This window comes from Oncorhynchus mykiss, chromosome 15 (assembly GCF_013265735.2).
Source record: "Oncorhynchus mykiss isolate Arlee chromosome 15, USDA_OmykA_1.1, whole genome shotgun sequence".
Taxonomy (NCBI): Eukaryota; Metazoa; Chordata; class Actinopteri; order Salmoniformes; family Salmonidae; genus Oncorhynchus; species Oncorhynchus mykiss.
In genome coordinates, this window is record NC_048579.1 from 69,859,666 (window position 1) to 69,881,124 (window position 21,459).

At 47.6% G+C, this 21,459-nt stretch overlaps 1 protein-coding gene across 6 annotated transcripts in view; it reads left to right on the plus strand.

The window, feature by feature from the left end:
- LOC110499755 (zinc finger DHHC-type palmitoyltransferase 17) overlaps positions 1 to 21,432 on the plus strand; it is a 49,386-nt gene extending 27,954 nt beyond the window's left edge. For all 6 annotated transcript variants that reach the window (XM_036945137.1, XM_036945140.1, XM_036945139.1 and 3 more), the window contains 8 exons: positions 1,754 to 1,854; positions 8,823 to 8,947; positions 10,136 to 10,198; positions 10,304 to 10,397; positions 11,432 to 11,515; positions 17,403 to 17,560; positions 17,820 to 17,914; positions 18,523 to 21,432. In XM_036945137.1, coding sequence (XP_036801032.1) covers positions 1,754 to 1,854; positions 8,823 to 8,947; positions 10,136 to 10,198; positions 10,304 to 10,397; positions 11,432 to 11,515; positions 17,403 to 17,560; positions 17,820 to 17,914; positions 18,523 to 18,661 — 859 coding nt within the window. In that variant the 3' untranslated portion in view covers positions 18,662 to 21,432. The remainder of the gene's footprint in view (positions 1 to 1,753; positions 1,855 to 8,822; positions 8,948 to 10,135; positions 10,199 to 10,303; positions 10,398 to 11,431; positions 11,516 to 17,402; positions 17,561 to 17,819; positions 17,915 to 18,522) is intronic.
- The last annotated feature ends 27 nt before the right edge of the window (positions 21,433 to 21,459 follow it).

A 21,459-nucleotide genomic window follows, 5' to 3' on the forward strand; every position in this document is an offset into this window, starting at 1 on the left:
ATCCCAACAGGTTAGGGCTGGGTTTATTTCTCTGTAAACCTGAGACATCCCAACAGGTTACGGCTGGGTTCATTTCTCTGTAAACCTGAGACATCCCAACAGGTTATGGCTGGGTTTATTTCTCTCTAAACCTGAGACATCCCAACAGGTTAGGGCTGGGTTTATTTCTCTCTAAACCTGAGACATCCCAACAGGTTAGGGCTGGATTTATTTCTCTGTAAACCTGAGACATCCCAACAGGTTAGGGCTGGGTTTATTTCTCTCTAAACCTGAGACATCCCAACAGGTTAGGGCTGGGTTTATTTATCTGTAAACCTGAGACATCCCAACAGGTTAGGGCTGGGTTTATTTCTCTGTAAACCTGAGACATCCCAACAGGTTAGGGCTGGGTTTATTTCTCTCTAACCTGATACATCCCAGCAGGTTAGGGCTGGGTTTATTTCTCTCTAAACCTGATACATCCCAGCAGGTTAGGGCTGGGTTTATTTCTCTCTAAACCTGATACATCCCAGCAGGTTAGGGCTGGGTTTATTTATCTGTAAACCTGAGACATCCCAGCAGGTTAGGGCTGGGTTTATTTCTCTGTAAACCTGAGACATCCCAGCAGGTTAGGGCTGGGTTTATTTCTCTGTAAACCTGAGACATCCCAGCAGGTTAGGGCTGGGTTTATTTCTCTGTAAACCTGAGAAATCCCAGCAGGTTAGGGCTGGGTTTATTTCTCTGTAAACCTGAGACATCCCAGCAGGTTAGGGCTGGGTTTATTTCTCTGTAAACCTGAGACATCCCAACAGGTTAGGGCTGGGTTTATTTCTCTGTAAACCTGAGACATCCCAGCAGGTTAGGGCTGGGTTTATTTCTCTGTAAACCTGAGACATCCCAGCAGGTTAGGGCTGGGTTTATTTCTCTGTAAACCTGAGAAATCCCAGCAGGTTAGGGCTGGGTTTATTTCTCTGTAAACCTGAGACATCAAAGCAGGTTAGGGCTGGGTTTATTTCTCTGTAAACCTGAGACATACCAACAGGTTAGGGCTGGGTTTATTTCTCTGTAAACCTGAGACATCCCAGCAGGTTAGGGCTGGGTTTATTTCTCTCTAAACCTGAGACATCCCAGCAGGTTAGGGCTGGGTTTATTTCTCTGTAAACCTGAGACATCCCAACAGGATGGGCTGGGTTTATTTCTCTGTAAACCTGAGACATCCCAGCAGGTTAGGGCTGGGTTTATTTATCTGTAAACCTGAGACATCCCAGCAGTTTAGGGCTGGGTTTTTTTCTCTGTAAACCTGAGACATCCCAGCAGGTTAGGGCTGGGTTTATTTCTCTGTAAACCTGAGACATACCAGCAGGTTAGGGCTGGGTTTATTTCTCTGTAAACCTGAGACATCCCAACAGGTTAGGGCTGGGTTTATTTCTCTGTAAACCTGAGACATCCCAACAGGTTAGGGCTGGGTTTATTTCTCTGTAAACCTGAGACATCCCAGCAGGTTAGGGCTGGGTTTATTTCTCTGTAAACCTGAGACATCCCAACAGGTTAGGGCTGGGTTTATTTCTCTGTAAACCTGAGACATCCCAGCAGGTTAGGGCTGGGTTTATTTCTCTGTAAACCTGAGACATCCCAGCAGGTTAGGGCTGGGTTTATTTCTCTATCTGGTTGACTTTGAAATGCAGCTCTAAGGGTTTTGTGGACTGTGAGATGTGATGTTGTTTACTGCTGAGTTCTAACAGTGATTGCCCCTCCATCCCTCCCTCCTTCTCAGGTCTTTCTTTGACCACTCCATGCACAGCGCCCTGCCCCTGGGAATCTACCTGGCAACCAAGTTCTGGATGTACGTGACCTGGTTCTACTGGTTCTGGATTGATATCCTTTACAATAAGAGTCTCCTGGTTTCCTCTGCCTTTTCTCATTCCAACCATGATACATCAGTGAGCTGCTGTGCTGTACAAGGGCCTTTCGTTCACAGCGCCACTTGGCAAGACAGCTGTGTGTGTCAATATTCACCTCCTAACAATCAATTCTTTCATCAGGGAGGGAGGTGGCTTCTGGGAATTGATGGGTTTTGACTGAGAGCAAAAGTGTATGAATATCTCCCCTGTGGCTATTGGTAGATTAGAGTGTCAGTCAAACTGCAGCCTATTCCAAACAGACAGATGGGCTTTCCCTTCTTCCATCTGGAACCCCTCTGGTCATGATTACCCACAGTGCACTGGAGTGTGAGGTCAGCTAAAGAGCATTGGCCTGCCTCTCAGACTACAGTGCAGAGAGCATCATATCACCCTCAAGGGCTCTTTACTGTTGTGTACAACTTCTGGCCCACAAGACAATGCAAATGTGTCAGTTGGAGGCAGACTCATTATTTCTATATGCTAAACACCATTGCATTTGTGTCACAGTTGACATCAGAGGCACTTGTGATGCAACCATACTGGTTGTTTGGAGTTTGTTGATTATGACAAGAGGCCGGACAATTTCTGTGGTAGCTTGGATCAAAAAGTCATATAATGCCCCCCCCCCCGGATCCTTTTCAGAGGCTTGTGAAGTAACATTGCAGTCTAATTTCTCAGACAAGACACTATCTCCTCTAGATCTATTCCCATATAGTTCACTTCCCCTGCAAACTGCACTGATTCTCTCACGGACGGTGAAGAGGTGAGGGAAACTGTTGTCCTAGGTGCTCTGGGGTGCTGAAGTTTCAAGCCTCCTGTATAAAGCTAGGCTCGCTCTTTGCTATATGAATAGTCCCCTGTCCAGATAAGAGGTTGTATCACTGAACTCGGTGTGCTTTCAGCTCTGTGTGGAGACAGTCTTTAATGAATACTGAGTGTTAAGATGTGCACAACACTGTTGAGGGTTCAGCACAGCTGACTGAGTCAGACCCGATGAAGCGACTTGTGGGATCAATGTGTTTCTGTAGCTCCAAGATGGCTCCTCCAGTCGCTTTTTGGTCATGGAAAATTCCCTTACCGGGTCTGAAACTGCTGAATGCCCCATTTAAAGTCAGGAGGGTTGGTCTCTTATCTGCCTCATTTGACTGCTGATGGGAGAGGAGTGTTTCTTCAGTCCATTTCATCTGCATGATGTTGCTCGTTTCCTTGGATCTGCTGCTCTGCTCCCCGTCTACCTCTCTGTCAATCGCTTGTAACCTCTCCTGCTTTTTCAACAGGGGCTGTCTTGTTACCAGTTTCCCTCTGGTTACAATTGTTTGTCTTTCATGGGAACATTGATCTGGGAGAGTTCACATAAGCCACCACTATGAGTGTAAGTGAAATTCACACCTATACACAGGTCTCTTGTGTGATGCAGCTTTGAGATTTAATAGTCAGGCAGGTTTTTCCAGTCTCACCTCTTGCCCAACAGCCAATCAGCCCATTGAGATGTCCTCTCAAAGGCTGTTCTATCCAAAGAATATCTAAGTCCACGTAGTCACTGTTAACAGTAGCCTGCACCTCATCATGTACTGAAAACTGGCAACTCAGAACAGTAGACGGCTACAGCAAGGGATGACTGGATTCCTAAATGGAGTAGGGTGAAGTTGACGCTAGACGCTGATCTTGGGTCAGTTTAGCATTTTCCCCACTAATGGTTAAGATTGGGGGAGGGGAAGCTGATCCTACCTCATCTGTGCCTAGGGCAAACTACACCCCAGAGCATTCACAAACTCCAGCAGTCCCTCCTCACTCCAGTCCAACTGTGCCTCTTTGGGAAGTGGTGTTATGTAACTGAGGTGGTAACCTTGCCTGAGACCCGAAGACTCGCGTTAGCTCTCTGAGTTAATGCCTTGGCTGTAGCTCAGCGGGCTAGCACAGTCTTGGCTCGCGCAGTAGACCGAGGTCCGTACCCAGTTGGTCACATGTAGTCTCAATGTCTGATTGTTGTGATCTGGGTTGAATCTGATACAGCCGCGGTTGTATGGTAGTTTTGTGGTGGTTGTGGTACGGTGGTGGTTGTGGTGAGGTGGTGGTTGTGGTGCGGTGGTGGTTGTACGGTAGTTTTGTGGTGGTTGTGGTACGGTGGTGGTTGTGGTGAGGTGGTGGTTGTGGTGCGGTGGTGGTTGTACGGTAGTTTTGTGGTGGTTGTGGTGAGGTGGTGGTTGTGGTGCGGTGGTGGTTGTACGGTAGTTTTGTGGTGGTTGTGGTGCGGTGGTGGTTGTGGTGCGGTGGTTGTAGAAGTCTATTAGTAGGAGACTGGAGGAGGAGAGAGTAGAAGTCTATTAGTAGGAGACTGGAGGAGAGAGTAGAAGTCTATTAGTAGGAGACTGGAGGAGGAAAGAGTAGACGTCTATTAGTAGGAGACTGGAGGAGGAAAGAGTAGACGTCTATTAGTAGGAGACTGGAGGAGGAGAGAGTAGAAGTCTATTAGTAGGAGACTGGAGGAGGAAAGAGTAGACGTCTATTAGTAGGAGACTGGGGGAGGAGGAGAGAGTAGAAGTCTTAGTAGGAGACTGGGGGAGGAGGAGAGAGTAGAAGTCTATTAGTAGGAGACTGGGGGAGGAGGAGAGAGTAGAAGTCTATTAGTAGGAGACTGGAGGAGAGAGTAGAAGTCTATTAGTAGGAGACTGGAGGAGGGGAGAGTAGAAGTCTATTAGTAGGAGACTGGAGGAGGAGAGAGTAGAAGTCTATTAGTAGGAGACTGGAGGAGGAGAGAGTAGAAGTCTATTAGTAGGAGACTGGAGGAGGAGGAGAGAGTAGAAGTCTATTAGTAGGAGACTGGAGGAGGAGGAGAGAGTAGACGTCTATTAGTAGGAGACTGGAGGAGGAGAGAGTAGAAGTCTATTAGTAGGAGACTGGAGGAGGAGGAGAGAGTAGAAGTCTATTAGTAGGAGACTGGAGGAGGAGGAGAGAGTAGAAGTCTATTAGTAGGAGACTGGAGGAGGAGGAGAGAGTAGAAGTCTATTAGTAGGAGACTGGAGGAGGAGGAGAGAGTAGAAGTCTATTAGTAGGAGACTGGAGGAGGAGGAGAGAGTAGAAGTCTATTAGTAGGAGACTGGAGGAGGAGGAGAGAGTAGAAGTCTATTAGTAGGAGACTGGAGGAGGAGGAGGAGAGAGTACAAGTCTTAGTAGGAGACTGGGGGAGGAGGAGAGAGTACAAGTCTATTAGTAGGAGACTGGGGGAGGAGGAGAGAGTACAAGTCTATTAGTAGGAGACTGGAGAAGGAGGAGAGAGTAGAAGTCTATTAGTAGGAGACTGGGGGAGGAGGAGAGAGTAGAAGTCTATTAGTAGGAGACTGGGGGAGGAGGAGAGAGTAGAAGTCTATTAGTAGGAGACTGGAGGAGGAAAGAGTAGAAGTCTATTAGTAGGAGACTGGGGGAGGAGGAGAGAGTAGAAGTCTATTAGTAGGAGACTGGAGGAGGAGGAGAGAGTAGAAGTCTATTAGTAGGAGACTGGAGGAGGAGGAGAGAGTAGAAGTCTATTAGTAGGAGACTGGAGGAGGAGGAGAGAGTAAAAGTCTATTAGTAGGAGACTGGGGGAGGAGGAGAGAGTAGAAGTCTTAGTAGGAGACTGGTGGAGGAGGAGAGAGTAGAAGTCTATTAGTAGGAGACTGGAGGAGGAGGAGAGAGTAGAAGTCTATTAGTAGGAGACTGGAGGAGGAGGAGGAGGAGGAAAGAGTAGAAGTTATTAGTAGGAGACTGGAGGAGGAAAGAGTAGAAGTCTATAAGTAGGAGATTAGAGGAGGAGGAGAGAGTAGAAGTTATTAGTAGGAGACTGGGGGAGGAGGAGAGAGTAGAAGTCTATTAGTAGGAGACTGGAGGAGGAGGAGGAAAGAGTAGAAGTTATTAGTATGAGACTGGAGGAGGAGGAGAGAGTAGAAGTCTATTAGTAGGAGACTGGAGGAGGAGGAGAGAGTAGAAGTCTATTAGTAGGAGACTGGGGGAGGAGGAGAGAGTAGAAGTCTATTAGTAGGAGACTGGGGGAGGAGGAGAGAGTAGAAGTCTATTAGTAGGAGACTGGAGGAGGAAAGAGTAGAAGTCTATTAGTAGGAGACTGGGGGAGGAGGAGAGAGTAGAAGTCTATTAGTAGGAGACTGGAGGAGGAGGAGAGAGTAGAAGTCTATTAGTAGGAGACTGGAGGAGGAGGAGAGAGTAGAAGTCTATTAGTAGGAGACTGGAGGAGGAGGAGAGAGTAAAAGTCTATTAGTAGGAGACTGGGGGAGGAGGAGAGAGTAGAAGTCTTAGTAGGAGACTGGTGGAGGAGGAGAGAGTAGAAGTCTATTAGTAGGAGACTGGAGGAGGAAAGAGTAGAAGTCTATAAGTAGGAGATTAGAGGAGGAGGAGGAGAGAGTAGAAGTTATTAGTAGGAGACTGGGGGAGGAGGAGAGAGTAGAAGTCTATTAGTAGGAGACTGGAGGAGGAGGAGGAAAGAGTAGAAGTTATTAGTATGAGACTGGAGGAGGAGGAGAGAGTAGAAGTCTATTAGTAGGAGACTGGAGGAGGAGGAAAGAGTAGAAGTTATTAGTAGGAGACTGGAGGAGGAGGAGAGAGTAGAAGTTATTAGTAGGAGACTGGAGGAGGAGGAGATAGTATAAGTCTATTAGTTGGAGACTGAGCTGGTCCTGTGATGTGTTCTTTTAGGAGGACATTCAGTCTTCAGCCAGACAATGATGACGTTCAGTGACACCCTGACTACCCCACCCTACACCACACTGTAAAGAGGTGTAGGGGGTAGTTGCCCCGAGATGCTGATCTCGAATCAGTTTTGAAATGTCCATAGTAATGGTTAAGGTTAGGATTGTGGGAGGGACAGCTGATCCTAGATCTGTACCTAGGAGAAATTTCACCCAGGAGCTGTATGGACACTGTCAACACCATTAGTCTCCTTAAATCAGCATGCTTGATAAATTCTTGGCGTGACCCTTTTGTTTGGCCCATCTTGTGTAACACCCCTTCTCCTAAGCCATTCCAAAGACTAATAGCTGCTACGGGGAGGGCGTACACAACAAGGCCTCAAGGGAAACATTGAAGCGTCGTCCATATGAGAATCTCCATCGATCACTGTAAGAATTACCGTCTCCGTGCCGACAGTATCACGGCCCATTGATTTAGTGAGGCGATAAGGACTTCCATGCACGAATCCCTAGTGTCACCTTGTTCCCTTTGTAGTGCACTACTTTATATGGAAATTCACTATGTTCCTCTACACTATATGGGGATTAATAGCGTTCCATTTGGGATGCAGCCCCACATAGTTAATTTGAAGTGTTTATCTTATGAAGTAGCTAGATAGACCTACAGAGGAAGAGGTCATTAAAGCGCCCAGGCTTCTTTTGCTGATAATTATACAGATTTATGACCTCATTCAGCTTTTAGAGACTGAAAGCACTGTAGAGTATGGCTGAGACCATACTGTAGGGGGAAGTTGCCCCGAGATGCTAATGCCACCCTATGTCCTATGTAGGGCTCTGGGGGGGGCCATATGGCTCCGAGTTTCCTTCCTGGAATCTAGTTGTTTGTCATGCCGTGACTTCACTCCACCCCCACTGTAATTGAGGAAATCCTTCTTTATGTTACCAGCCCAGAGATGTCCTTGTGTCCCACTAACTCCCCCCCCCCCCCCCCCCCCACACACACACACACACACCCTAATCACTAGATGGCCATACAGACTTGAAACGGCTCAAGTCAATAATTAATGACTTCAAGCCAACTCCATAATCTAAAGTTTATTTAGTCAGTCAATCAGATATGTTTCTGTCATGTATAGAATCAACATTCTAACTCCACACTGTGGGAGATGTGTTAATGTGTGGTTAAAATGCACAGAGGAATGCCAGTAGACCTTGTAGGCATTTCCTAAATACCAGAATACATTCTATGCAAATACAATTCTGAAGCTGTAATTCCTAAGGAGGTTTATGGGATTCTTTTCATTTGTAGTTCCTGATTAAATGACTACAGGCCCTGTGAAAAGTAAACTTGGGTTCTAGATACAAGAGATTGTATGGATCAACATTGGCATTTTAGGGTTAAGCCTGACCACTCCCTTTGGTTAGACTCACTCCATTGCGTTTCCTGTGCAAATGATGACGCGTGTCTGAGGGACTCGGGACTCGGGTTGGGTGAGAGTATGAGTCAAGCTTCCACTGGAGCTGCTTTCCTCATAGGCTGGAGTGGGCGGAGGGCGAGTCTTTGTGCGTCCCTAATGGCACCCTATTCCCTTTATAGTGCACTATTTTAGACCAGGGCCCATAGGACTCTGGCCGATGTAGTGCATTACGTAGAAAATAGGATGCCATTTGGGACACACCCTCTGTCTGGATGATGTCACTATGGCTTGTCAGAGCCAGCACAGCCGTCTAGGTCCAATGCAGCTGTTTTTAACTTTGTCAAATAATTTCTGTGTAACAATTAAGTACCTTATGTGATTGGTTTTTTTTTTATGTCAAAAAGAATAGATAGTGTCATAACAAATAGTAATTTCTCAAGCAAGAATATTGTTAGGACTGTCTGGGAGCAGTCTGAGTAGGGAAAACTGAAAACGACCTGTTATTGGCAAAGAGCTGTGGAACTCTTTTTCTTATTGGTCTATTGTCCAAGTTAGCACCTTTTGATGTTACCAGGCAAGCCAAAACGCCATCACGCCAAAGCAGGCTGAAGTTTCAGGCAGTCTTTTCAAACAGCCCTTACACTATAAGGGCATTATCATCATTTTCACAATTTCACAGTATTATTCAACCTCATAGTGTGGAAGTATATAAAAAGCATTTTCTGTCTGACCTTGTCCACTGACAGGATGTGAAACCAAAATATCATTGTGTTATTTGAGTGAACTATCCCTTTAAGAGCTGTAGTCACCTTTCAGCCAATCAGCCGTCCTCCTTAACTCCTCTGTACATCTCCCGTTTGCCACCGTCCACCTGCCTTTCCTCCTGAACAGTGTCTGTCTGTTCTACAACTTCGGCAAGTCCTGGAAATCAGACCCCGGGATCATCAAAGCCTCAGAGGAGCAGAAGAAAAAGGTAAACGCGGGCACTACCCATGGTGCTGGCACTACCCATGACGCTGGCACTACCCATGACGCTGGCACTACCCATGACGCGGGCACTACCCATGACGCTGGCACTACCCATGACGCTGGCGCTACCCATGACGCGTGTATCGCCCATGACGCGTGTACCGCCCATGACGCTGGTACTACCCATGACTCTCACTACCCATGACGCTGGCACTAGCCATCATGCCGATACTACTAACCAATGCACCACCATTTTGTTATGAAATGGCAAGTAGAGTTGGGTGAGGTTGCCCATAGACACTGATCTTGGGTCAGTTTAACCTTTTTCCAACTGATGGTTAGGGTTGGGGAAGCTGATCCTAGATCTGTACCTAAGGGAAACGACCCCCGGAGCATGAAATGATGTGCCTGAGTTAAGAATTTGATTAGAGAGCTGGGCACATTGCACCATTTGTTTTTTTACAAATCAGAAGTAGTACACTATATGGGGAATAGGATGTAATTTGTGACACACATTGTTCAACCCAGTGGCCCAGTGCTAGAGGCATCCACTCTCACCCCACAGCTCTGGGAGTTGTCTCTCATTAGCACACACTGATGGAGTATAGTAGGGTATCCAGCTCTTTACTGACCCCAGCTCAATCCCCATTGTGTGGGATTGATGAGAGGGCTAAAAATAGCCCCCATCGTTAGTGCTCTGTAGAGGACCAGGCTCTGGTTAACACTACAGAGCACTAACGATGGGGGCAATGCCCAGACCAGTGGACCAGGTTCTGGTTAACACTACAGAGCACTAACGATGGGGGCAATGCCCAGACCAGTGGACCAGGTTCTGGTTAACACTACAGAGCACTAACGATGGGGGCAATGCCCAGACCAGTGGACCAGGCTCTGGTTAACACTACAGAGCACTAACGATGGGGGCAATGCCCAGACCATCGTTAGTGCTCTGTAGTGTTAACCAGAGCCTGGTCCTCTGGTTAACACCTCTCTCTCTCTCTCTCTCACCTCTCTCTCTCTCTCACCTCTCTCTCTCTCTCACCTCTCTCTCTCTCTCACCTCTCTCTCTCTCTCACCTCTCTCTCTCTGTCTCTCACCTCTCTCTCTCTGTCTCTCACCTCTCTCTCTCTGTCTCTCACCTCTCTCTCTCACCTCTCTCTCTCTCACCTCTCTCTCTCTCTCATATCTCCAGACTATTGTTGAACTGGCGGAGACGGGAAGCCTGGATCTCAGCATATTCTGCAGTACTTGTTTGGTAAAGAAATGACTTCATTTTATTATGTACTGAAGGGTTTTGCATGGTTTGGGTTTAACGTTGTCATTCTGTCAAGCCTCAATACATTTGTATTTGTCCACACAGATAAGGAAGCCCATCCGGTCCAAACACTGTGCCGTGTGCAACCGCTGTATCGCCAAGTTCGACCACCACTGCCCTTGGGTGGGCAACTGTGTCGGTATGTGTAACACCAGCAGCAGTATTTAGCTTAGCAACAACCCATAGCCCAGCAACCGGAGTTAGTTCAGCTGATAGTCATTTATGTCCACAGAATTCCAGCCTAAGAAGCAGCACATGGTTCTTTAAGAAAAATAAGCAAGCTGACACCCATATGAATTCATTAGCTGTTCTGGCAGAATATAGAAAGGTGTGTGTGTGTGTGTGTGTGTGCACGCTGCCCAGCTCTATTAGCCGTGAAGCAGCAGCTGCCTGTTTTTCCCTCGACTGTTTGGACTTCCAGACAGATGGCCTCATGAACAGCTGACACGTGTCCAGACATGTCTGCCTGTGAACTTTGAAATGGAAGGAAGGGGGTCCTAAAGTGTCCATGCTGGCCCCTAAGAGCCTGACAGGATGGAGCTTGCCTTTCAGACAGGCAGCGACGTAGACGCACTACCAGTTAGTCCCTAGAGGTCCTCAGTGTGTTGGCCAGGTGCCCCCCCCCCCCCCCCCCCCCCCTCACATCCTTTAGTCCAAACATTGACTGGCAGCAGCCCCATACACCTGTTCATGTATCTGAGTATGACCCAACGGAGCCGACTGACAGATCTGACAACTACTTGGCCTCATTCAATCCTACTGTACTCTCTTTCTCCTTCTCTCTCTCTACGTCTCTCATTTGTCTTGACCTGGAGAGGAGCCAGGAGGACCGTGAGGGATGAGGACAGTGAGGGAGGGATGAGGACAGTGAGGGAGGGATGAGGACAGTGAGGGAGGGATGAGGACAGTGTGGGAGGGATGAGGACAGTGTGGGAGGGATGAGGACAGTGTGGGAGGGATGAGGACAGTGTGGGAGGGATGAGGACAGTGTGGGAGGGATGAGGACAGTGTGGGAGGGATGAGGACAGTGTGGGAGGGATGAGGACAGTGAGGGAGGGGATGAGGACAGTGAGGGAGGGGATGAGGACAGTGAGGGAGGGGATGAGGACAGTGAGGGACCAGACAGATGAGGCTTAACTCCCCCTCTCACTTTTCTCATTGTGCGGTCAACAGGAAGTGGGAATCACCGCTACTTCATGGGTTACCTGTTCTTCCTGCTCTGCATGATCAGCTGGATGATCTACGGCTGTATCTGCTGTGAGTGGAACACCCCAACCCACCACACCTCATTCTAGTTACACCACCCTACCACACCTCATTCTAGTTACACCACCCTACCACACCTCATTCTAGTTACACCACCCTACCACACCTCATTCTAGTTACACCGCCCCACCACACCTCTCATTCTAGTTACACCACCCTACCACACCTCATTCTAGTTACACCACCCTACCACACCTCATTCTAGTTACACCACCCTACCACACCTCATTCTAGTTACACCGCCCCACCACACCTCATTCTAGTTACACCACCCTACCACACCTCATTCTAGTTACACCACCCTACCACACCTCATTCTAGTTACACCACCCTACCACACCTCATTCTAGTTACACCACCCCACCACACCTCTCATTCTAGTTACACCACCCTACCACACCTCATTCTAGTTACACCACCCTACCACACCTCATTCTAGTTACACCACCCTACCACACCTCATTCTAGTTACACCGCCCCACCACACCTCATTCTAGTTACACCACCCTACCACACCTCATTCTAGTTACACCACCCTACCACACCTCATTCTAGTTACACCACCCTACCACACCTCATTCTAGTTACACCGCCCCACCACACCTCATTCTAGTTACACCACCCTACCACACCTCATTCTAGTTACACCACCCTACCACACCTCATTCTAGTTACACCACCCCACCACACCTCTCATTCTAGTTACACCGCCCCACCACACCTCTCATTCTAGTTACACCGCCCCACCACACCTCTCATTCTAGTTACACCGCCCCACCACACCTCTCATTCTAGTTACACCGCCCCACCACACCTCTCATTCTAGTTACACCGCCCCACCACACCTCTCATTCTAGTTACACCGCCCCACCACACCTCTCATTCTAGTTACACCACCCCACCACACCTCATTCTAGTTACACCACCCCACCACACCTCATTCTAGTTACACCCCCCCACCACACCTCATTCTAGTTACACCACCCCACCACACCTCATTCTAGTTACACCCCCCACCACACCTCATTCTAGTTACACCCCCCCACCACACCTTTTTCTAGTTACACCACCCCACCACACCTCATTCTAGTTACACCCCCCACCACACCTCATTTTAGTTACACCACCACACCTCATTCTAGTTACACCACCCCACCACACCTCATTCTAGTTACACCACCCCACCACACCTCATTCTAGTTACACCCCCCCACCACACCTCATTCTAGTTACACCACCCTACCACACCTCATTCTAGTTACACCACCCTACCACACCTCATTCTAGTTACACCACCCTACCACACCTCATTCTAGTTACACCACCCTACCACACCTCATTCTAGTTACACCACCCTACCACACCTCATTCTAGTTACACCACCCTACCACACCTCATTCTAGTTACACCACCCCACCACACCTCTCATTCTAGTTACACCACCCTACCACACCTCATTCTAGTTACACCACCCTACCACACCTCATTCTAGTTACACCACCCCACCACACCTCTCATTCTAGTTACACCACCCTACCACACCTCATTCTAGTTACACCACCCTACCACACCTCATTCTAGTTACACCACCCCACCACACCTCATTCTAGTTACACCCCCCCACCACACCTCATTCTAGTTACACCCCCCCCACCACACCTCATTCTAGTTACACCACCCTACCACACACCTCATTCTAGTTACACCACCCCACCACACCTCTCATTCTAGTTACACCACCCTACCACACCTCATTCTAGTTACACCACCCTACCACACCTCATTCTAGTTACACCACCCTACCACACCTCATTCTAGTTACACCACCCTACCACACCTCATTCTAGTTACACCACCCCACCACACCTCTCATTCTAGTTACACCACCCTACCACACCTCATTCTAGTTACACCACCCTACCACACCTCATTCTAGTTACACCACCCTACCACACCTCATTCTAGTTACACCACCCTACCACACCTCATTCTAGTTACACCACCCTACCACACCTCATTCTAGTTACACCACCCTACCACACCTCATTCTAGTTACACCACCCTACCACACCTCATTCTAGTTACACCACCCCACCACACCTCTCATTCTAGTTACACCACCCTACCACACCTCATTCTAGTTACACCACCCTACCACACCTCATTCTAGTTACACCACCCCACCACACCTCATTTTAGTTACACCACCACACCTCATTCTAGTTACACCACCACACCTCATTCTAGTTACACCACCCCACCACACCTCATTCTAGTTACACCCCCCCACCACACCTCATTCTAGTTACACCCCCCCCACCACACCTCATTCTAGTTACACCACCCTACCACACACCTCATTCTAGTTACACCACCCCACCACACCTCTCATTCTAGTTACACCACCCTACCACACCTCATTCTAGTTACACCACCCTACCACACCTCATTCTAGTTACACCACCCTACCACACCTCATTCTAGTTACACCACCCTACCACACCTCATTCTAGTTACACCACCCCACCACACCTCTCATTCTAGTTACACCACCCTACCACACCTCATTCTAGTTACACCACCCTACCACACCTCATTCTAGTTACACCACCCCTCCACACCTCATTCTAGTTACACCACCCCACCACACCTCATTCTAGTTACACCACCCCACCACACCTCATTCTAGTTACACCCCCCCACCACACCTCATTGTAGTTACACCACCCCACCACACCTCATTCTAGTTACACCACCCCACCACACCTCATTCTAGTTACACCCCCCACCACACCTCATTCTAGTTACACCACCCCACCACACCTCATTCTAGTTACACCCCCCACCACACCTCATTCTAGTTACACCCCCCCACCACACCTCATTCTAGTTACACCACCCCACCACACCTCATTCTAGTTACACCCCCCACCACACCTCATTTTAGTTACACCACCACACCTCATTCTAGTTACACCACCCCACCACACCTCATTCTAGTTACACCACCCTACCACACCTCATTCTAGTTACACCCCCCCACCACACCTCATTCTAGTTACACCCCCCCACCACACCTCATTCTAGTTACACCACCCTACCACACACCTCATTCTAGTTACACCACCCCACCACACCTCTCATTCTAGTTACACCACCCTACCACACCTCATTCTAGTTACACCACCCTACCACACCTCATTCTAGTTACACCACCCTACCACACCTCATTCTAGTTACACCACCCCACCACACCTCTCATTCTAGTTACACCACCCCACCACACCTCATTCTAGTTACACCACCCCACCACACCTCATTCTAGTTACACCCCCCCACCACACCTCATTCTAGTTACACCACCCCACCACACCTCATTCTAGTTACACCCCCCCACCACACCTCATTCTAGTTACACCACCACACCTCATTTTAGTTACACCACCACACCTCATTCTAGTTACACCACTACACCTCATTCTAGTTACACCACTACACCTCATTCTAGTTACACCACCCTACCACACCTCATTCTAGTTACACCACCCTACCACACCTCATTCTAGTTACACCACCCCACCACACCTCTCATTCTAGTTACACCACCCTACCACACCTCATTCTAGTTACACCACCCTATCACACCTCATTCTAGTTACACCACCCTTCCACACCTCATTCTAGTTACACCACCCTACCACACCTCATTCTAGTTACACCACCCTACCACACCTCATTCTAGTTACACCACCCTACCACACCTCATTCTAGTTACACCACCCTACCACACCTCATTCTAGTTACACCACCCCACCACACCTCTCATTCTAGTTACACCACCCTACCACACCTCATTCTAGTTACACCACCCTACCACACCTCATTCTAGTTACACCACCCTACCACACCTCATTCTAGTTACACCACCCTACCACACCTCATTCTAGTTACACCACCCTACCACACCTCATTCTAGTTACACCACCCTACCACACCTCATTCTAGTTACACCACCCTACCACACCTCATTCTAGTTACACCACCCTACCACACCTCATTCTAGTTACACCACCCCACCACACCTCTCATTCTAGTTACACCACCCCACCACACCTCATTCTAGTTACACCACCCTACCACACCTCATTCTAGTTACACCACCCTACCACACCTCATTCTAGTTACACCACCCTACCACACCTCATTCTAGTTACACCACCCTACCACACCTCATTCTAGTTACACCACCCTACCACACCTCATTCTAGTTACACCACCCTACCACACCTCATTCTAGTTACACCACCCTACCACACCTCATTCTAGTTACACCACCCTACCACACCTCATTCTAGTTACACCACCCTACCACACCTCATTCTAGTTACACCACCCTACCACACCTCATTCTAGTTACACCACCCTACCACACCTCTCATTCTAGTTACACACCATGATGTCTTTATGATTCTACAGCTGTTAACAACCTAGCTGTATACAGGATGTTTGGCTGCACCACTGCCCAGTCATGTGAAATCCATACATTTGGCCTTTATGAATTTATTTCATTTGACTGATTCCCTTCTATGAACTGTAACTCAGTAAAGTATTTGAAATTGTTAGATAACAAAATAACATCTCTATTGGTTATGGTACACCACATTTTGGTTACTACTTTAATTTGTCCATTAATCCAATTATTAGTGCTGTTATTTCATTTCTATAAACTTGTAATATAACCCTTTCAGTCATAGGTTGTCAAAGTAATCACTCATACATTTGTCAATCAGACTGCGGGATCAGGTTTAATTGTCAGTCGTTCTCTATCACCCTAGGGTTCTTCCCTAACCTCTCTGCCCCTCTACCCAGACTGGAGGATCATGTTTAATCGTCAGTCCTTCTCCTTCACCCTAGGGTTCTTCCCTAACCTCTCTGCCCCTCTACCCAGACTGGAGGATCATGTTTAATCGTCAGTCCTTCTCCTTCACCCTAGGGTTCTTCCCTAATCTCTCTGCCCCTCTACCCAGACTGGAGGATCATGTTTAATCGTCAGTCCTTCTCCTTCACCCTAGGGTTCTTCCCTAACCTCTCTGCCCCTCTACCCAGACTGGAGGATCATGTTTAATCGTCAGTCCTTCTCTATCACCCTAGGGTTCTTCCCTAACCTCTCTGCCCCTCTACCCAGACTGGAGGATCATGTTTAATCGTCAGTCCTTCTCCTTCACCCTAGGGTTCTTCCCTAACCTCTCTGCCCCTCTACCCAGACTGGAGGATCATGTTTAATTGTCAGTCGTTCTCTATCACCCTAGGGTTCTTCCCTAACCTCTCTGCCCCTCTACCCAGACTGGAGGATCAGGTTTAATCGTCAGTCCTTCACCCTAGGGTTCTTCCCTAACCTCTCTGCCCCTCTACCCAGACTGGAGGATCATGTTTAATCGTCAGTCCTTCTCTATCACCCTAGGGTTCTTCCCTAACCTCTCTGCCCCTCTACCCAGACTGGAGGATCAGGTTTAATCGTCAGTCCTTCTCTATCACCCTAGGGTTCTTCCCTAACCTCTCTGCCCCTCTACCCAGACTGGAGGATCAGGTTTAATCGTCAGTCCTTCTCTATCACCCTAGGGTTCTTTCCTAACCTCTCTGCCCCTCTACCCAGACTGGAGGATCAGGTTTAATCGTCAGTCCTTCTCTATCACCCTAGGGTTCTTCCCTAACCTCTCTGCCCCTCTACCCAGACTGGAGGATCAGGTTTAATCGTCAGTCCTTCACCCTAGGGTTCTTCCCTAACCTCTCTGCACCTCTACCCAGACTGGAGGATCAGGTTTAATCGTCAGTCCTTCACCCTAGGGTTCTTCCCTAACCTCTCTGCCTCTCTACCCAGACTGGAGGATCCACTGCGCCACCAACTACACCAAGGATGGTTTCTGGCTGTACCTGACGCAGATCGCCTCCTGCTCTCCCTGGATGTTCTGGATGTTCCTCAACAGTGTGTTCCACTTCATGTGGGTGGCTGTGCTGATCATGTGCCAGCTCTACCAGGTTAGAGAGACCATTGGTTGTATGTTTAACCTGTATTTAGCCAGGTGAGATACGTAAAAGTAAGCCTGGTTCCAGCTAGAACGACCCATAGGACAGGAGCATATATCCTGTTTAGAATCATAATTGTCCATGGGATGCATTTACATCCTCGACCCTCATCTTGACCCTTTGTTGTGATACCATAGATAGGTCCATTTTATTTATTTTGTACAACTATTTGTGACATTGTGTTCTACGCGTGTGCCCGCCCCTCTTCCAGATTGCTGGTCTGGGAATCACCACAAACGAGAGGATGAACGCCAGGAGATACAAGCACTTTAAAGTAACGGCCACTTCCATCGAGAGCCCCTTCAAGTGAGTACTAGCCCTCCCTTCAGGAGCCTCTGCCAATCTGTGTCCTCCTACCCAGAAATACTGACCTGATCCTGGGTCAGTACAGGACAATGTTGCCTTTTAATGTTTTTTATTCCCTCAATATTGACTGTTCCCGTTATGGTAACAATGGGTACATTCTGGTGCTTACTTAAAGGGATGGTTCATCCAATCTACGGGCCCGTTTCCCAGGCACAGATGAAGCCTAGTGCAGGACTAAAAAGCATTCTCAGTGGAGATCTGTTGAAAGTGTTTTATGGTCCAGCACTAGGCCTAATCTGTGTCTGGGGAAACGGGCCCTACATGTTTGGGTGAAATGAATGTTTCCTTGAGTTGTCTATGTAGGCCAGTACTGACATAATCCACAATAATCCATTGTTTACTTTTGCTACAGGCAGTAGCTAGCATGATTTAGCATCATCCTCCGAATTCCCATTTGTTAATATTCCCCTGATATTAGCAAAGCTGCTACCTACCAAAACTTCACCTGATTCACATGGTGTACTACTTGTATCAATGGATACCTAACACATGAAGAAGTAGTTATTAGGTCATGATGTCAACATTTTAATTTCTCTCCCTCTCCGTAGTCATGGGTGTGTACGGAACCTCATAGACTTCTTTGAGATCCGCTGCTGTGGCCTGATCCGGCCCAAGGCGATAGACTGGACCACACAGTACACAATCGAGTATGACCAGACGTCCGGGTCGGGCTACCAGCTGGTGTAGACGAGAAGAGAGGAGAGGTGGAGCGACGGTGTCTAGAAGAGGAGGAGGGGGTTCCCCAGGGTTCAGTATCGGAGCCAGGCTGTTCTCTGGAGCACTCCCCTCAGACCTCCTTCCTCACCCATTCAGACTGAGAAAACCAGCCAGGAACTAGCATGCTGTTACGGGACACCACCATAAGACCAACACCTACTACTAGTCTATATGAAACCACCTCCATTACTGTACCCACCACCACCTCTGAGCCCCTCCTGGGGGGGGCCTTCTCCTCTGCTGGTCCCCCCTCGTCTCTCCTGCCCATGGACGGTGCACCGCTGCCAGGCGCGGCAGGGAGAGGAGGAGAAGAGAGAATATAAAAAAAACTAAAATAAGGAATCTTTATTTGTTTGCTGTACTAGAGTCATTATGCTGCGGTGAAGGCAGTACGGTTGACGGCAGTATCATTTTTTTCCCTTATTTTTTTAGATAAATTTCACACATCCATTTTTTTTTTATCATCCGTCTTGCCCAGCAGATTTTTTTTTTTTTTGTCTTTCAGTTTTTTATTGTTGCTCAAAACTCTACTGTTCCTTTTAGAACTGTGGTGGCTAGGGAGACTGGGGAAGGAAGGCCTTGGTTGTTAAGGGATGGTTACTATGGCATGGTCATGTACCATCGTTCAAGTCACCCTGAGGATTGCTTAGAATTGCCAAAGTTGTTAAACTTGTCAGTATGTCATAAAATGGCATTTGCAATTGTTGGGGGGGGGTCTGTTCCCAGTGGTCTCTTTCACAAGGTATTGAAGGTGCAGATAGGAGCGACATCCTACTTATAATGTGATGCAAGCATATTTATTTTAACTCTATGTATAGATCAAATGATGTTATAATATCATCTTATTTTACATTTGTTTTGTTTTTTATCAAGACAACATCTGCTACAAATTGTATATGGATGTCTGACATGGTGCCCTGAGACCTTCACTAGAAAAGTCGGCACACACACACTAATACAAGAGTAGTGTTAGTGAGAGATCAACTAGAGTCAGGGGAAGATGAGGCCATTCCATCCCAGTCTGAATGGATGGTTCTGGGAGTTTACAAGAAAGGTTCATTCCATGTGTGTATTTTTTTTTTGTGTGTGTGTGGGGGGGGGGTCCTTTTGTTTGTCTGCCTATGACAATGCACTGATCACCTTTCTGTTTCCGGTCTGGCCGTTACTGAAGAAATACAGGCGTACTCCCGACAAACACTTCAATGTTTACCGATTGACGGAGCTCGGGCCCAATGAGAAAAAGGTATATAAACCCCGAGACCTGCCCCTTCTGGGTTCTCATCTGTTATTGCTCATTACATTTCCCGCTAGTAGTCTCAACGTAGCGGCAGCGCAAGGACGGACTGAAATGTCAAATATGTCCATCTGTACATAAACAATCTAGTTTTCTTCGTGAGTGATTTTATTTTGTCAGTTGAAGCTGCTCCTTTTTAAACGTTGATTTCATCCAACCAAATGAAAAAGAGAACTCCCCGATTATAATCCAATTGTATGACTGTAGCTTTTAGTGATGTCCGACACTGCTGTCTAAAGGCATTTTAACCCTGCAAACTACACTGCATGTGTGATGCTTGGACATTGGGCTGTCGCCATACTGTTGACCCCCCCCCATCCAAGCTGCCCAGTGATAGCCATGTGTCTGTATATAGTGAATGTTCAGTATTTACAAGTACTTTCTTCGGTATGTTCGCTTTTGTTTTTTAAATCCAGTGTGTATCTTCAGTGCAAGTCCTCCTTCTCGGTCTGCAGGCTCCAGATATCAAGTCTGGTCCAGCCTGCCGAAGTGTAATATTAATGTTCCATGCTGGTGGTTGGATTATACTGGAAGTAAAGGTTTTTTCTATGTCATTGCTGGGTTTGTTACACCACTGGATGTACGAGATGCAAGGGAAATAATGACAGTATTTTTTTCTAAACTGAAATCATGCGTGTCATCGTACGCTGTAATCCAGGATAAGAGGTATGAAGCATGGGTTTAGACATCACATCGTTGTTTGTATCCCCTTATGACGTAAGAGCACGGGACGCACCATTGAGGCGATCTCCATTTTTTGAAGTACATTTTCTACTTTAATCAGTTGGCAAACTGCCACCTGGAGTGGGTTGTTTGAACGCCACGGTTGGCGATTTACCACCACCTGCAGGTATTGGGTGTTTGCCCAAGAGTATAATTCATTGGTGGTGACCTGGATGGAATTATGCGACCCTTCGTTAACTACTTAAAAATGGTGAAAGTCCTCAATGGTGCTGCCTGTGCGGTATTAAAAGGTATACCATGTTCTGTGGTCATGTCTACATCAGTGAGGGACACAGTGGATCATTTTGCAGGCTCACCTACATCTAAAAGGAGCTCAGCGGTCATCATAAACAACCTACAGGTATAGAGCTCATCCAGGTTCTGTTTCGGTTCCAGAGAAATATTCACACTAGCCTGAGTGCCACTGTTTGTACACATGCCAATTCCTTGTCACCCATTGTCAAGTCAAACATGTTTGACTTGACAATGAGGAATGGAGTTGTCAAGAGCACAAACAGATCTGGGATCAGGCTTTTCACACCGGCTCTTCCAACAAATGTCATTTTTCCCCCAGCTGCCACCATGTGAAAAGCACATGATCATCTACAGTGCCTCTCCGCCTTCTTCAGGACATCACCGTAACCCTGCTTCAGATGTTAATATATTGGGCATGGTTCAATTTTAATGGCTTTAATAATAAAATACATTCAAATGTGAAAATACACATTTGTGTTGCTCTCCTGTGTTTTCT